General features: G+C 39.1%; 1 protein-coding gene across 1 annotated transcript in view; it reads left to right on the forward strand.

Moving 5' to 3' along the window:
• Positions 1 to 13,519, forward strand: part of LOC109421803 (calcitonin gene-related peptide type 1 receptor) — a 213,798-nt gene that overhangs the window by 90,803 nt on the left and 109,476 nt on the right. Inside the window, exons 3-4 of the mRNA XM_062860396.1 lie at positions 4,522 to 4,711; positions 4,856 to 4,946. Coding sequence (XP_062716380.1) covers positions 4,522 to 4,711; positions 4,856 to 4,946 — 281 coding nt within the window. The remainder of the gene's footprint in view (positions 1 to 4,521; positions 4,712 to 4,855; positions 4,947 to 13,519) is intronic.

The raw sequence follows: 13,519 nt of genomic DNA on the forward strand, positions 1-13,519 counted from the left end.
AGGTTCTAACAAAGTCAGTTACAATAAATGAACATGTGATTTGATCATCATTACATCAACATTATAACAAACTCAGGTATAATTTTTAAAATGCAATGTGTAACTAATCAATATTTTTTGGTAATGTTTAATGCGAAAATTAACCGCTGCATGACGCCATTGTGTTTAGAAAATACAGAATTGTTGATATCTTTTATTATATGAACTACCAAAAAAGCTCATGTCTTCATCAAATTTGTACAAAAAGCTTATGACTTTGGAAGGTGGAAAATGAGGTAAGCAACTCCACCATTACGTGATGATATTGGGTAATTTTAAATATTTCTTATCATGATCCAGATCACCTGCACAGTTTGTATGTTCAGCAAAGTTGTTCATGATTCTTGAAATTCTCGAATGGTGCAAAATTTTATGCGTAATTTCACTACTACGAGCTATTTGATATGTCAAATCTCATTATTCTGCTGTCCTAGGAAGTTCGGATCATCACTCATCAGCGAAGTTGTCGAGAAGTCCTTGGCTCTCAAGTGGAAAATGTTATATGCAATTGAACTGCGGCGTTTACATTTGTTTACAGGATTTTGTACATGCCTTACAGGTTGAATGTTTATTATGGATGGCTACGGAGAACTTTCAGGGAATATTTCTAGAGATATTAAAAGTATTTCTCTTGTAGGTCTTCTAGGGAGCTCACTTGAAGTTCTTCCAGAGATCTCTCCGAGAGTTTTCTCAACGATTCCTACGTGAATTCTTACTGATGATTGTCCAGTCAAATATTCAAATATTTCTCCAAAAGTTCTTAAATAGATTTCCCTTAGAATTCCTCTAGAAATTGTGGTTGGAGAATTTTTCAGCTTCTTCAAGGATTTCTTAAGAAAGGCTTCCGCTGATTCCTACAAATTCCTCCAAGGAATTCCTCTAGAGATTTTTCCAAAAAATTTCAAAGCTTTCCTCCAGGAATTTCTGCAAAAAATCCATAAGAAATTCCTCCACGTATTCTTTCGGGTAATCCTTTAAGGAATTCTTCAACAATTCCTCCATGACTTTTTCCTTGACCTCCTTTTTGAATTCTTTAAAGCTCATGCTTCAAAAATTCCTTAAAGAATTCTCCATAAGGGAAAATCCATCAGAAATTCTGAAGGATCTCAGTAATTAATTAAGTTCTAGTTTTAAAGTTAAACTTTTCAATCCAATTCCAATTTCTTCGAAATTTTTTAGTATGTGGTGACTTAGTCTCTGTTGTGAATATCACTACAATTAACTACAACTTTTTTCCCCATAGATAATCTGTGTATGCATATCTGCCGATCGAAATAGTTATGTACTAGAAAATAAAGTGAAGTTGTTTTGTTAACGTTAATAAAATATTCAGTTCAACAGCGAAACGAAGTGTTTTGATATCCCTTTGGATTTTCTGAACGCGGTTTCTTTACAAATTTTATCGACAATTACACCACTCATTCATTATGGAAATGCTTTTCTCTATCCTTTTAAAAATTCCTTCATAAATTCCTCTCCAAGGGAATATTCCTTTGCAGCAGGAATATCATTAATTCATAATTATGAAATAAAACATGCCAAAAAACGCTTTAAACATTAAAATAAATGCTGGCGCAACTAGTGCTTAGTTACACACTTTTCACTATTTGAAAGTCATTAGCTATCTGTTCAACTTAGTTAATAACACGAAGATATAATTGCTATCAACTGTATTAAAAACAGTTTCGTGTGACGTCGCGTAGGTACAGCGATGTGGGCTCCACCTCCGAAGTAGTAAACGCTGGCTCTAGTGCACAACGAGCGCACACGACATTGAAACTGAGGGACTAAATGGGCTGTAGTAACGTACATGGTGACGTCATAACTGGGTATGATGACGTCATACTTTCCCTCTCCGGTATGTTGGATCAGCGAGTCTATTTATAGAGGAGCTACCAATATGAAGAACCATTTCAGCATATATCACACACACTTGAGTGCTGTGATGGCCTCACTGGTAAAAACGATGAGCTCCTGTTCTAGGTTCTAGCCGTCGTAGGTTCGAAACCCTGGGTTTTATGTATACTATGTGGAGAAGTTTTTTGATGCCAGTAACTTTTTACTAAAAATAAAATTTCACTCTAAAAATTTATGACCCAAAAATGAGTTAATTTTTACACTACTTAATGTTTACCCAATATATTTATAACTGCTTTATAACAACATGTGATATAATTTGATTGATTTTTTATATCTCATTTTGTTATAAGCTTGTTATAATTGTATCAAGACCTGTTATAATTATGTTATAACTAGAGCAATTTCAGTTATAATTTTTGTTATTTTAACACCTAACCGGCGAATTTTATAACTCATTCTGTTATAAAAAATCTTTGAAATAAATAACTTAATCGGTTATAATTTAGTTATGCCTTTCTGATCGGGTTACGGTAGCTTGGCAAGCAGTGGAGAATGTTGAAAACCTTCCAATATCTTGGTAGCCACATGGCGGCTGATGATGGCACCAAGATCGACATAGGTGCACGGATCAAGAAGGCGAGGGCTGGCATTAAATGTATGGAAAAACAATCAGATTAGACGACGCACCAAAATGCAAATTTTCAACTCGAACGTGAAATCTGTGCTGCTGTACGCCAGTGAAACTTGGTGTGTATCAGTGGAGAACACTCAACGGTTGCTGGTTTTCATCAATAGATGCCTGTGGTATATGATTCGTGCATGGTGACCTCACAATTGGATCTCCAACGTGGAGCTTCATAGGCGATGTCATCAAAAGCCGATAGTGACACAATCTCGGGAGCGAAAGTGGAGGTGGGTCGCCCACACTCTACGCAGGGGCTTTAGATTGGAACCCAGCAGGACATCGCGGCACAGGCAGACCCAGAGGCTCATGGCGGTGCAGCATCAACAAGGAAATACAGGAAGTCGACAGAAATTTGACCTGGCCGCAGGTAAAGCCAATGGTGGGCAATCGCCCAGGATGGAGATCTTTCAATTTGGCCCTCTGCACCACCATGGGTGCTTGGTAGACATGTTCACATTTAAGAAAATGTCTCGAATCCCACTGGTCAAGTAAATATCATAATTTTCATGCCAAAATGAACTTCTGGTCAAATTTTCAGCTAGATTGATAAAGATTTCGATGTGCTTCAAGTCGATTTGGTAATTTCAGGCTTTTCTACACTACTATTGAACGGAAAATCAAACAGCTAGGATTATAGCTCGAAATCGAAGCTTATTATGTTCCACAAAAGTCATCCACACATACTTGTACAATTCTTGCAAGTTTTGTCAGTAATAAATTGAGTTTTGTTCTAAGCGGTAGCGAAAAATCTGTTATCTTGGAGTCAAAATGGCCTGTGAAGCATGGAATGATGAACTCCTACAGGAGTTGAAATACCCAGGAGATAGTCATGTCATATCTCTCAAGACGAACCCCGTTCGAGATAATTCAGCAGCTTTTTGGAATAAATTATTAAAAATGCTGGAAGCCGTGCCACACGCCATCATCATCGTGGAGGACAAAAAATCTTCAAGTGACATCAAAATTAACACAAAATGAGCACATTAGCTTTGATTTTTTCTGCCAAACGATGATTGTTTTGGTCACATTTCATTGATGAATCAGAACGATTTGAAAACAGTCATCGTCATCAGCAATGGAAAACCAATGCTAACGTGCTCATTTTTTCCATTCGATAGGCGCTTTGTGGTGATTTTTTGCCCCCCTCGGTGGGTGATGGCGTGTGACATGGCTTTCAGCATTTTTAATAAATTTTTACAAAAAGCTTCAGGGTTACCCCGAACGGGGATCGTCGTGGGATATATTACATGATTATCTCCAGAATATTTCATATCAGAAAATTTCATTAATCCATGCTTCCCATGCCATTTTGACTCCAAGATAACAGATTTTTCGGTACCACTTAGAACAAAACTCAATTTATTACTGACAAAACTTGCAAGAATTGTACAAGTATGTGTGGATGACTTTTGTGGAACACAATAAGCTTCGATTTCGAGCTATAATCCTAGCTGTATGTTTTTCCGTTCAATAGTTATGATTTTTAAAGTGTAGAAAAGCCTGAAATTACCAAATCGACTTGAAGCACATCGAAATCTTTATCAATCTAGCTGAAAATTTGACCAGAAGTTCATTTTGGCATGAAAATTATGATATTTACTTGACCGGTGGGATTCAAGACATTTTCTAAAATGTGGACATGTCTAGTGCTTAGGGAGGGCTGAAAGTAAGTACCTAATTGATTTGATAGTTCTTGATATATATTTTTCATTTCGTATGTGTACCTGTTGACAACAGTTCAATGTATCGGATATCATAATGTTACTTGTGCCAATGATGTGGTAATCACACACAAGGTCAATCCTGTTTCCAATCAACCGACAATTTGGTAGTCTATACCCAAAACAGCGACATCGAAAACACGCATCCTCCGCCCATCATGCTGCCGATGAAAATCTCATTTGCATTTTTCGTTCTGCTTATTTATCTATTTGCAGCAGCAGTAACAGTACTGAAGAGCATCGATCCCAGTAGCAGCACTGGACAAGCGCAACAGACACCCCGGTTCTGCCCCCGCCGTTTCGATGGGTGGACCTGCTGGGAGCCACAGCCGGCCGGCACAATCGCCAAAAATTTTTGCCCTAATTTTGTGCTCGGTTTCGATACGAACCGATTGGCCTATCGCGTGTAAGTACCAATATCCGTGAATTGCCGGAAATTGTAATTTACATTTTAACGAGCCAGGGGCCTGGCATCGAGTTGAAATTATTCGGTCCCATTACGAGTTTAAAATGCATCTGACATTCGCTTTTGGTGTGTTTCCTTCCGCAGATGCCACGCCAATGGATCGTGGTTTACGCACCCGGATTCCGGCAGGGAATGGTCCAACTACACCAACTGCATCGATGTGGATGATATGAAGGTTAGTGAAATATGCTGGTTGGTTCATATGGAAAATTGTTTCTGGGACCTGGACACTGTTGTTAATTAAAGCTACACCCGATGGAATTTGACCGATGCGTGGAACAACAATGCTGGGAAACGTGGGTGGAACATTGTTAACATTTTGTTGTACATCGGTTTAGCTCAGGGAGATGTGTTTAGTTGTTAAGATATTGCCTCTTTAACAGTTTACTGCGTTTGAAGTTTGTTAGCAAAGATTGGACTAGTGGTAAACGCGTCTAAAACAAAGTCGGTTGAGAATAATAAAGATAAAAATATTGAAATACAGTTTACAGCCAACTCATCCGCTAAAACCGACTTTGCTGAGGTCTGATCAAATCTCCTTTAAAATTTTTAAACAATGATTAAAGAAACTATCCCAATGACAAAGTACTATATTTTTTGGTATTATCTCAAGACTATTAAGAGCGTCAAATATTCGAGCAGTCCTCCTCTCTCTCTCCTCTTTTTGGCGTAACGTCCTCACTGGGACAAAGCCTGCTTCTCAGCTTAGTGTTCTATGAGCACTTCCACAGTTATTAGCTGAGAGCTTCCTCTGCCAATGACCATTTTGCATGTGTATACATGTGTATATATATGTGTATATATATATCGTGTGGCAGGCACGAAGATACTCTATGCCCAAGGAAGTCAAGGAAATTTCCTTTACGAAAAGATCCTGGACCGACCGGGAATCGAACCCGTCACCCTCAGCATGGTCATGCTGAATACCCGTGCGTTTACCGCCTCGGCTATATGGGCCCTATATTCGAGCAGTGTTTGACATATTTTACAATTCCAGGAATTAAAATTTATATCGACATTCTAAACAGAAACAGTAATTCAATGGTTTACTGCAGTTTACTATATAGTTTGGTCATAAATACAAAGTTAGGTAAAACTCGTTCAACGCTCTTCGAATGGATTTTCATCCGTGGACACAAGCCTCATAAATTGAACCGATATACGGACTTTGTCATCACCCCATCAACTCTATTTCATATCCTTGCCGGGCAAGATTTGATCGATCCGTTGAGTGTCTATCTAGGGCATTTACCTTCCCACATGGATGCGTGCGTATGGTGCTCACCCAAGTCCCCACACACCGGTGAATAATGGCTGAGGTGTGAAACCAATTTTCCACTTGGAAAGCTTCCTACCTAAATGATTAATTATCACCTTGCCCTGTCGTCAATGTTCGGTATGGCTCTAGAACATGACGTAGCATACTGACGACGGGTTGCTATCAAATTCGAACGCACCACTCACATGGAATGAAATAAGGACAACGTCCGATGAAAAAGCTTCGCACATAAACAGTTTTGTGGCATGCGTAAATACGCTGATTGACATTTGCTCCACATGTTCAAGGTGTAGCTGCCATTAAGAAGTTAACGTGGTTGCCCTTGTGGTATTTTATAGGCCGGTACATTGAACCCTTCAGCTAGGATGGTTTTTATCTAATTGTTCAATCCGAGGTTGTTGTTGCGGGGGCAGAAAGAAGTTCTTCACCAGGTTGGTATCAGCACCAACTGGTCTGGCTCAGTGTAGCTTTAAACTACAAAAACAATATTAGATTTGACCCACATTTGATGTAAAATACACATCTTACGGTATGAAAACATAAGGCTGAATTACAAAAGACAGAATGCACAAAAGGCTGAGCAGGAAAGGCTGAAACTATAGAATTGCAACATAAGGCTGAAATCACAACGAAACTTAACACTAGACAACGGACACGACACACATTACGAGCACCAGTGGATACGAGTTTCATCACTCGGAGCGGGAATCGAACCCTCACTCCATGGCATGGTACGTTTATACGCTTGGTGACACTAACCGCACGGTCACGAGGCTCCACTAAAGATGTTTTTTTATCTGTATTAAGGAGATTTTTAACCCTAGGCTAGTTCATCTCGGGACCCACGCTTTACTTCCCTTCCGAAGGAAGAACCCACATTTTGTAAGTATGTCGGGAGTGGGATTCGATCGAAAAAATACAAATCCTCTCCCTCTTGGCATAACGTCTCAACTAGAACAAAGTTTTCATCACCAAAAGTTCCTTGATTGCCCAGGAATTGAACCGGTCACCCTTCAGCAGTGGCTTTCCCAATTCCCGCGCACTTACCACGTTCCCAAGCAACACACATGTCATTAAAGAGATACGATAGCGCAAGTTTTGGTTGTATTGAAGTTAATTTGATTTAATTTCAACATTGTGTTAGAATAACGTCAAATTAACTTCTATATAACCAAAACTTGCGCTACCGTAACTTATTTATGATATGCGTGTTACTAGGGTTGGCTGTATGGGTCACACATTACCACTAAAAGATTAATTTAATTAATTAAACAGAGTTATGCGCCTATAGTCATTTGTTTAATTGCTAAGTTTTGTTGATTTAATTTGTTTGTTTTATTTAGTTTTCAAATTTAAACTGTATTTTTTTTTTCTATAATGTTCGATTCCTTGACCTGATTTAAAGTTTGTACACTGACAGTCTCTCGTATAAATAAACTCACAAATTACAAATAACAAGTAACAATTACAAAAAATGTGTCTGGTGTTATTACAATCGGTAGTTTCTCCTTCTTTAAAAAAATGATTTTGTACTGAGTAATGCTGTTGTAGTGATTGTCATCATACAGTCGAACCTCCATGAGTCGATGTTCCTTGACTCGATATCGACTCATGGAGGTAATTTTTTCCATACTGAAAAATAATTTCTGGGTTACTATGATGGTCCCCCAAAAGAACTTCCCAAAGGATTTTTGTTCCACTACTCGATATTTCCTGGAGTCGATGGTCCCTTCAATATCGACTCATGGAGGTTTTACTGTATCATCAGATTTTTACTTCTTTTCCCGATCAGCCTAGATAGCTGAGTTGCGATATGGAACTCGATCGGGTTGCATTGATCGGCAGAAAAAACGAAAAGTGACGCGTGTTTGTGACAGTTGCGATAAAAATATTGGTCGCGTTGCATTGTTCGAAGGAATCAGTGAGGTGTGACACGTGTTTGGGGCAGGTGCACATTTTCCTTTCCCGTGAAGTGATAAAAATTGAAGGAGTTAAGGAGTGGTTGCGACCATCCGACGACATGGAACTGGGTGAGATCATTCCGAGTTTTTTCTTTATATACTAGAAGAAGTTGGGGTAATTTCGCTAATGCGTTTTCATGAGGACTCCTGGAGTCTGTAATATCTTCAAATTAATCTTGTAGTTCTGGTGCAGGCCTTATATTAAAGCGATAAAAATGTTAGAAGACAGTTATTGCAGTTCACAACAATCATTGAGCAAATTTAAAATAATTGGCTTAATTACCTCAACGGCTATCGATTACAGGTAACACATGGGACTACTCTTAGTAAAACATATAATTCGAAAATAGCTATCTAAGCTTTAAAGTTTGTTCTCCGTATACTCTAAGTTCAATATTGTGGGAAACGCGCGACTATTTCCGTGAGTCGGTCGTTTTTTCTCGGTAGGAAGATGGGGACACGAATATTGAATGCAAAACTAGAAGCGCGCGATAACTTTCGTGGGAAAGTCGGTTTTCACGGTAGTGTAAACGATCAATGCGGTGACGCGTTTAATATAGTACGATCGTTGACGTACAATGCCCGCCAATAATACGGAATCGTTGCAATACTCAGTATTGCAGCGCCCAAAAAGTTTGGCATCACCTAAAATAAGGAGATAAATTGGACTGAACCTAGAACCAATTAGGTTGTAGGTACGAGTTGTATTTTTAAAACGAATTAAGGGGGTCATAAGTGATTTGTGCTTTAACCCTTTGAAGCCGAATTGTTTCGCCGCTGCTGTCGCAACCTCGCTGGTCTCGAGCATGGTTGTTATACTCGGTTTCATCGCCGGGGTCATATATGACCCCTCCGGCTTCAAAGGGTTAAAGAACTGAAATAATCTCATTTCAGGGTGATGCAATATTTTTTGGGGTGCTGCAATATTCAGTATGAGAGTTACAATACACGATTCCATGTTTGTGGCGGGTAGTGTATGTGCATTATCCTTACTTTCGAGACCAAATAAATCATAATCGGGATGAAGACCATGTTGTGTATTTTCATATAACTAGTAGATCATATCACCTACCAAAGGTGGCTCCAAGATCCACACCTTACCCTACCCTACTAACAAATACTCCTTCCCGAGACAACTGTGGGGATGCTGTGGATTCCACGGTTTCTTGTAACAACGGTTGTCGAACTAACATTCCTTCCCCTTTCCCGATGACCGTAAGGACGTGGCCGGCGCCGTATTGACTTTAAAATATTAAACTCTCGATTTGTGCACATTGAGAGTGTGTAGCTAGTCCCAAGCACCATTCATTGGATCTCTGTGCAACTTCGATTGTTCTGGTCAATCACGGAGTAGCGACTACGATGTGTACGGTTATCTTTGCTTTGCTTTTCCCGATCAGCCTGTGTAGTGTCGGTAGCGGATAGTTCAACTAGCTAAGAATAGCACTACGGACCGCCTGTTCTAGTGGTAGGAGTTCATTAATCAAGGTGTTGTACGGCTTTATGCTTACCGTGCCTATTTAGGAATGATTGGTAGGGGGGGTCTTATGAGGATCTAATCGTAAACGGAGCCTGTGGAGTGCCAGGGCCCCCTCCACAGCATTTTGCCCTTACTGCGCTAACCGGAGCAATAGCGCGGTAGACCTTGTGTTTCTCCGAGACAATCAGCTGCCCTACTTTAATCTCATACTTGAGGCTGAATAAGGGCGGGATTATGCAGATTCCATTGATTAGTTTAAATTTTCACCTGTATATGATTTCGCATTATGCGATTTACTGCACAGTTTATTCTGTGCATCCTCGCCTTTGACGCATTCAAATCGATACCGACCTGGTTTTATTTTTGCTGTTCTGTATTGTGATGTGATTGTTAAGAGTTCAATCTTGCCTAGCTTGGGTAGTGGCTACGGTTAGAATAGCTCAGATCAATCTTCAGCTTAAAAGAACTGCAACGATCAATCTTTGCATACTTATGCAAAATGGTACAACCCAAGTGGCGTTAGTCCAAGAACCTTACTTTCGTAAGCGGAATTTCAATTTAGGAAACCTTGTGAATCCGGTGTTTGCTACTTTAAGTAAAAATAAAAAGGCAAACTCGCGTGTCATGCCTCGAGCATGTGTGCTTGTCAACAACGCAATCGTTGCTACACTCATCTCTGATCTAACCACTAGAGATGTATGTGCTATCACAATCGATGTATGTGTTGGAAACCTCAACAGGAAATACAGGTCGGACTCGATTATCCGGAGTATTGATTTTTATCTCACTCCGGATAATCGAATTCTCCGGATAATCGAATCACGAAAAAAAAATTAAATCGAAATTTAAAAATGTATAAAAACGGATTTTTTTTCCCTATACTATGTGTATGAAGCAGTGGCGTAGCCTGAAATTTGAATTAGGAAACGTCCATAAATTACGTAATGCAAAAAAAAAATCCCTTCCCCCATAGTTATACTTTCCGTATAAGACTTCTGAAGTTTTTGTATTGGTCACCTATGTTGTATTCTCCCTCTCCTCTCAAAATGTAACGTAATTTATGGACGTTTTTTCAGAATATTGTATACAGTGGGCCCCTGATAGTATTTTGGGCTGACAAAATCGGCACAGTTTTTTTTGTGAATTTTGAGCTAAATAAAAAAGGTTGTGATTCTATAAAACAAACAAAATATACAGTTGATGAGGGATGGTGAAGGGGAAGGAGGAAAAAAATGTAATGAATGAGGCAGTAGTAAAAACAATGTACTTTTGCTTTTCTACTTTTTGTTGGCTATGTTGGCAAGATATTTTTTCTACAACACAGCCTTCTCTTATCAGTTTTGCGTCCCGAAAAACAGACAGTAGATGAGGCAGCATCCATTTATTACGTAACGCTAAAATCGACATTTTAAGACCCCCCTCCCCCCTCCGTAACGCTTTTTTTGTATGAAAATCTTAAAATTCTAGTATGGACCGTAACGCTAGGCCGTACTCCCCCTCCCCCTAGAGCGTTACGTAATTTGTGGACGGCGCCTAAGTGAAGTGTAACGGATCTATACTGCATGAATTATAAAATTAAGCGACGAATAAAAATAACCATAACAAATAACATTTCTCATTTCTGATCAACAAGTTTGGCTCTTACTACCCGAGCAGGATCCGTTTCCGTTTCCTTTCCGCATTATTTTGAAAAGATACTTTGACTACACCGTCTTCAACCAGAGGTTGCACAGACTGAACTTATTCTAATCCAGAAACAGCCTCTGCGCTTTGTCTATAATACACACGTGGTACTGGAAGTGGTAGAGGGGTCCTTGTAGAAATCTCTAAAAGAATTCCTAGATTTGCCCCTGGAGAAATTATTAAAGAAATCCCTAGAAGAGCCACTGAAAGAGTTTTGAAAAAGGTTCCTGAATCACTACAGAAATCACTGTAATTCATAAAAGATTTCCTTAAAAAAATCTTGTGAAATCCCTAGAGGAATCAATGGAAAATATCCTGAAGGACTATATGTAGGAGTTCCTGCAGAACTCCTTAAAAATATCCTGAGGATTGTCTAGAAGAATTTCTGAAGAAATCCAACAGTTTCTGCAGAAATTTAAGGAAAAGAAATTCACGGAAGAATCCTTGGAGAAATACCAGCAGTAGTTTTGAGACTTCCTCTCTGAAGGACTTTTGGTGGAATATCAATAGAAAATTCTGGAGGAAACTTTAAAGAAATCCATGGTGAAATCTTAATTAAGGTAAAATTCCACGATAAATCCTAGGAGGAATCCATAAAGATTCTTCGGAGGAAAAATCCGTGAATGAATACCAGTAGAGATGCTAGCTATGTGATCATAAACGGATATCCGATTACATAGAGACTGGAAGCAGAAAATCCCCACTAGCATAAGGCGCCGTCCACAAATTACGTAACGCTCTAGGGGGAGGGGGGAGTACGGCCTGGCGTTACGGTCCATACAAGAATTTCAAGATTTTCATACAAAAAAGTGTTACGGAGGGGGGAGGGGGTCTTAAAATGTCGATTTTAGCGTTACGTAATAAATGAATGCTGCCTAATACCAATCACAGTCGATCCCTTTATACCAGTAGAAATTCCTGATGCAATCCCAACAAGGATTTCTGGAGCATTTTTTGTTAAAACTCCTCGGGAAGAATCTGAAGAAGAAATTTCTGAAGATATGCCAGGAGAACTGAAGGAGTCCCAAACGAACTTCTAGGAGAAATACCCAGCAATATCAATAGAAATTCATCGGTTCTGGTTCATTTGGCCGAACGCCATGGAGCCGAAAGTGTCGATTGGCCGAATGCCGCTTGGCCGTAAAATGAATGATAAACTTAAGTGGCCATGCCAATGTTCGCCGTCTCAGTATAACTCTAAAGAACAGCCATTGATTTAAGGAAGGGAAAATATTGACAGTTTTAACGCCATCTAATTCCTGAATATCAAAACTATAAAGAATAGCCTATGATTAAAAGTAGGAAATACTTCTGATGATCATATTGGCAGTTAGAGTGTCAAAAACATCCACTGAATTCTTTTGATCATGATTTGGCCAAATGGCCGGACACCGAATTCATCAAACTTGGAAGCTTTCGACTACTCGGAGTTTGTACTGGTAATCCATCATTGAACAAAATCTCTGGAGCATTTGTCCTTGGAAATTCTGGAGGATTCCCAGAAGTAATATCCGAAGGAATCCATCCAATGCGTTCTTTGAAAAATGCCTTGATTTGCGTCTGTTTTCAAAGGATGCCGTATATCATTCATTGCATCAAATTTTTCATTTATTTTTCGCTGAAACAAAATTTAAAATAGTTTAGCCCTTTTTAAATATAAGGCGAGATTTGTTTGTTACGTTATTTGTATATGATGCCAAAATATATCAACTGCTGTTAAGATTGATTGTGAAATGGTAATGTCTAGTGTAAAACACTTTAGTGTTAAATAAAATCGGCCTAGAAATCGGGGCAGCATAGTAGGGCCTGGTACCATTTGGGCAGCGGACCTATTTTGAGCACTTGCTGCTATAACTCAGTTAATTTTGAACCGATTGACTTCATTTTTGGAACATGATCAGGGACGTACAGTATCGAATTAAGTTCAAAAATTGAAGTCAATCGGTTCAAAATTAACTGAGTTATAGTAGAAAATGCCCAAAAAAGGTCCCCTACCATAGTTCCGGACCCTATTATAATACAAATACTAAATAATTTCAAATTTATGCATTACAATATAAAAATAAATCTCTATAAAAATTCTCCGGATAATCGAGTCTAAAATTCCGGATAATCGAACCCCGGATAATCGAGTCTCCGGATAATCGAGTCTCCGGATAATCGAGTCCGACCTGTACATTCATTGTTCGGTTTATTTACCGCATGATGAACCATCCCCTGCGGATGCTTTCAAGCAACTCATCGCATACTGCACTTGCACTTCAAAAGGCCTTCCGCTAATTGTTGGCAGTTTTGCTAATGCACACCGTATAATCTGGGGCAGCTCAGACATTCATTTGAGAAGC

Source organism: Aedes albopictus, chromosome 3 (genome assembly GCF_035046485.1).
Source record: "Aedes albopictus strain Foshan chromosome 3, AalbF5, whole genome shotgun sequence".
In the NCBI taxonomy this organism is placed as follows: domain Eukaryota; kingdom Metazoa; phylum Arthropoda; class Insecta; order Diptera; family Culicidae; genus Aedes; species Aedes albopictus.